The 3,819-nt window shown below is 36.6% G+C and overlaps 1 protein-coding gene across 1 annotated transcript; it reads left to right on the top strand.

Moving 5' to 3' along the window:
* On the top strand, positions 1 to 3,001 carry LOC143550415 (receptor kinase-like protein Xa21). The gene is made up of 2 exons (XM_077041060.1): positions 1 to 2,545; positions 2,628 to 3,001. Exons 1-2 carry the CDS (start codon positions 16 to 18, stop codon positions 2,999 to 3,001), a joined length of 2,904 nt encoding a protein of 967 aa, XP_076897175.1. The 5' UTR covers positions 1 to 15.
* Positions 3,002 to 3,819: the final 818 nt, after the last annotated feature.

Below are 3,819 nucleotides of genomic sequence, written 5' to 3'. Positions count from 1 at the left end.
AATGAGACCGATCACATGGCTTTATTGTCATTTAAGAAGATGATATACCAAGATCCATATGGAGCTCTAAGCTCGTGGAACTCATCTTCCCATTTCTGTGATTGGAGTGGTGTTTCATGCGGGAAGCGGCACATAAGAGTGACTCGTGTACGACTGATCTCGCAAGGCCTGAAAGGGTCATTGTCTCCTCATGTAGGGAACCTTAGCTTCCTTCGTGTGTTTTTGCTCACTAACAACAGCTTTGAAGGAATCATCCCTCAAGAACTCGGACGTTTGTTTAGGTTACGTATCCTCAGTCTAGCCTATAACGAATTCTCTGGGTTCATTCCAACTAACTTGTCTGGTTGTTCTAACCTTGAAGAACTTAAGCTTCTTCGCAACATGCTAGTTGGACGTATACCAAAAGAGATCAGTTTCCTCTCGAAACTAACCCTGCTTTCACTAGGTAATAATATCTTAACAGGTGGAATCTCGCCTTTCCTTGGGAATATTACATCAGTGGAAGTCTTCTCTATTCTTAAAAATCCGTTGGGCGGGGGCATTCCACATGAGTTAGGCAATTTGAAAAACTTAACAGGACTTTACTTGGGAAACTGTAACTTACATGGATCCATCCCTCATTCCATTTACAACCTCTCACTCCTAAATGATCTTGCCGCCGTTGAGAATCAGCTTACTGGTAGTCTTCCTCAAGCCATAGGTACAATGCTTCCACATCTTATCAACCTTCAGTTGAGGAATAACAATCTGACCGGACGTCTTCCACCCTCTATATCTAACTGTTCGAAGTTACAGCTTATTGAATTGGGAGCAAACAAATTTAATGGAAAGGTGACAATCAACTTTGCAAAATTAAGAGATCTTTCTAAACTAAGCCTTCGCCATAACAACCTCTATGGACATGATGCTGATGAAATGAAGTTTATCGAGTCTCTATATAACTGTAGCAAATTATTGACATTGGCTCTTAATATTTGCAACTTTCAAGGAATGCTCCCCAAATCAATAGGTAATCTTTCTAATCAGCTCGATACTTTAAATTTATTAGACAATCAGTTATACGGAAACCTCCCTTCAAGCATAGGTAATCTGGTTGGATTGACCACTTTACATATAGGAGAGAACAGATTCACCGGAAATATACCCTCAACCATTGGTATGCTTCAAAAGCTACAGGTTGTGGGTCTATACGAAAACCGGTTTGTCGGGCCAATTCCAGACACTGTTGGGAACTTATCCTTGTTGACAAATCTTTATTTAAGTTCCAACAGATTAGAAGGTCACATACCCATAAGTTTGGGGAATTGTCGTCACCTATTATTGTTGTACCTTGATGACAATAAACTTAGTGGAAAAATACCTAAGCAGCTTCTTCAAATTCAATCTCTGTCAATAACATTAGATCTTTCCAATAACATGTTGTCTGGTTCACTTCCAACTGAGGTTGGAGAACTCAAGATGTTGAGTAATCTGGATTTATCATATAATAACTTATCAGGTAGAATTCCTACCAGCCTTAGTGGTTGCACTAGCATTTCGATCTTATACTTAAATGACAACTTATTTCAAGGCATGATACCACCCTCACTAAGTTCCTTGAGAGGAGTGGTCGAACTTGATCTTTCTCATAATAAATTATTTGGTCAAATACCACGATTCTTAGAACATTTTTCGTTAGAATATTTGAACCTATCCTTTAATAACTTTGTGGGTGAAGTACCAGTCTTAGGAGTGTTCGCCAATGCAAGTGCATTCTCGGTTTCAGGGAATAATAGGCTTTGTGGTGGCTTGGTTGAACTTGGGCTACCCAAATGCAAGGAGCCAAAGAAACATAAAAAATGGTTAACTATTTTGGTGATAGTCATTTTGATTGCGGCAACACTTTTCACCATATTATGGTTAGTATGTTTTTGGTGTAAGAAAAGCAAGAGCCAACCGTCTCAATCATTAACCGTGAATGAAAGGTTCTTGAAAGTTTCATACAATCAACTTGCTGGGGCTACTAATGGATTCTCCGAAGCCAATTTAATTGGCAGGGGAGGCTTTAGCTCTGTTTATAAAGGAATTCTTGATAATGATGATGAATTTGTAGCAATCAAAGTTTTACATCTTCAAATTCAAGGAGCTTATAGAAGCTTTGATGCGGAATGTGATGCATGGCGGAGTATTCGTCACCGAAATCTATTGAAGATAATAACCGCATGTTCAAGTGTTGATTTTCAAGGCAATGATTTCAAAGCTTTGGTTTATGAGTACATGCCCAATGGGAGTCTAGATGATTGGTTGCATTCAAGTACACGTACGCATCGACTGGACCTTATCCAAAGAATAAATATTCTTATCGACGTCGCATGTGCACTTGATTATCTTCATAATCACTGTCAAACGGCAATTGTCCATGGAGATTTGAAGCCTAGCAATATTCTACTTGACGAAGACATGGTGGCCCATGTTGGAGACTTTGGTTTATCCAAATTTCTTGGAATGGACTCAGATCAAAGCAACTCAATAAAATTTAGAGGAACCATTGGTTATGCACCTCCAGGTGAACTCATGTATTCTAGAATGTCCATATTTAGTTACACTCACTATTACCTTTCTCATATTAAAATGCTTATTTGTTGCAGAGTATGGTCTCAGGAATATGATGACATGTAGTGGGGACGTCTATAGCTTTGGAGTATTATTGTTGGAGGTCATGATAGGGAAAAGACCAACAGACAACATGTTTAACAATGGCCTTAGCCTTCATAAGTTTGCATACTTGGCCTTGCCGAACAATGTGATGGATGTTATTGATGGTGACCTTATAAATTACCATCAAGATGATGCAATTGTTATGCAAACTAAAACATCAAATGCACAGAAAATAGAGGAATGTATGGCTTCAGTTGTGAACATTGGGGTATCATGCTCAATGGATTCCCCACCACAACGAATGAATATCAGTGATGTTGCCAGACATTTGCAGAAAGTTACGGCTACACTTCAAAATGTTTGAGATGCCATGTCCTTTTACTAAAGCGGAAATAGAGATAAACAGGTGTGTGTGTGTATGCGTGTGTGTATATATATATATATATATATGAGAAGGTTAACGTACAAATGAAATTAACGTGCTAAACATGAGAATCAAGTAGAGTAATTATATATACAAGTAGAGTAATTATGTAATTACATCATAGAGTAATTACATAAATACTCTACTTGTATATATAATTACTCTACTTGATTTTTAGCACGTTAATTTCATTTGTATTTGATCCAAACCCTATATATTATTCTTCAGATTCACCATCTCTCTTAGTTGTACATCTAATTCGTTTCCCCTTCTATTTTTCATTTTTTTTGTAGGGATGGAGCATCGTTTTCTTCTGTATGAGGTGTTAATAATGGGGTGTGATTCTACCCACCAGCCTTGAATTTGAATTGCTTAGTATGTCATGTTGCTGAATTTGTTTGCTGTTGTACGTGGACTGTTGGTTACATTGGCTTTGGTTTTTATTTATGTGTGATGAATTTGAAGGTGAGTCTGTTAATGAATTGATAATTGTTTTCGACAAAAAAAAAAAAAGAAAGAAAGAAAGAAAAACTTTCATTATATACTAGTATGTAAAATTTTAAAAAGTTATTTTTCAATGTCAAATGTTACAGCTAATAAACCTTTCTTGCATTTTCTAAATTTGACTTTGAGGTCAACTGAAAAACTTTATAAATTCAAAAAATTTCTATAGTTGCTATCTTTTTAGGGATATGTTGATAATTTATTCAACACTTCTAGATATTAACAGAATAACAGATATAAAAAAATAAGCTTGT

The sequence above is a fragment of the Bidens hawaiensis genome, unplaced genomic scaffold (genome assembly GCF_021521415.1).
Source record: "Bidens hawaiensis isolate Kalapana, Puna unplaced genomic scaffold, B.hawaiensis_p1.1 tig00016041_1, whole genome shotgun sequence".
NCBI classification, from domain to species: Eukaryota; Viridiplantae; Streptophyta; class Magnoliopsida; order Asterales; family Asteraceae; genus Bidens; species Bidens hawaiensis.
The sequence above is the reverse complement of the archived record's forward strand: the minus strand, read 5'-3'. Positions and strand labels throughout refer to the sequence as shown.

Bases quoted from the DNA above. Each gene is read 5' to 3' on its own strand.
- LOC143550415 (XM_077041060.1), top strand. From the start codon at position 16: ATGGCTTTATTGTCATTTAAGAAGATGATATACCAAGATCCATATGGA. The intron at 2,546-2,627 runs GTGAACTCATGT...TATTTGTTGCAG, and splicing joins CATTGGTTATGCACCTCCAG to AGTATGGTCTCAGGAATATG.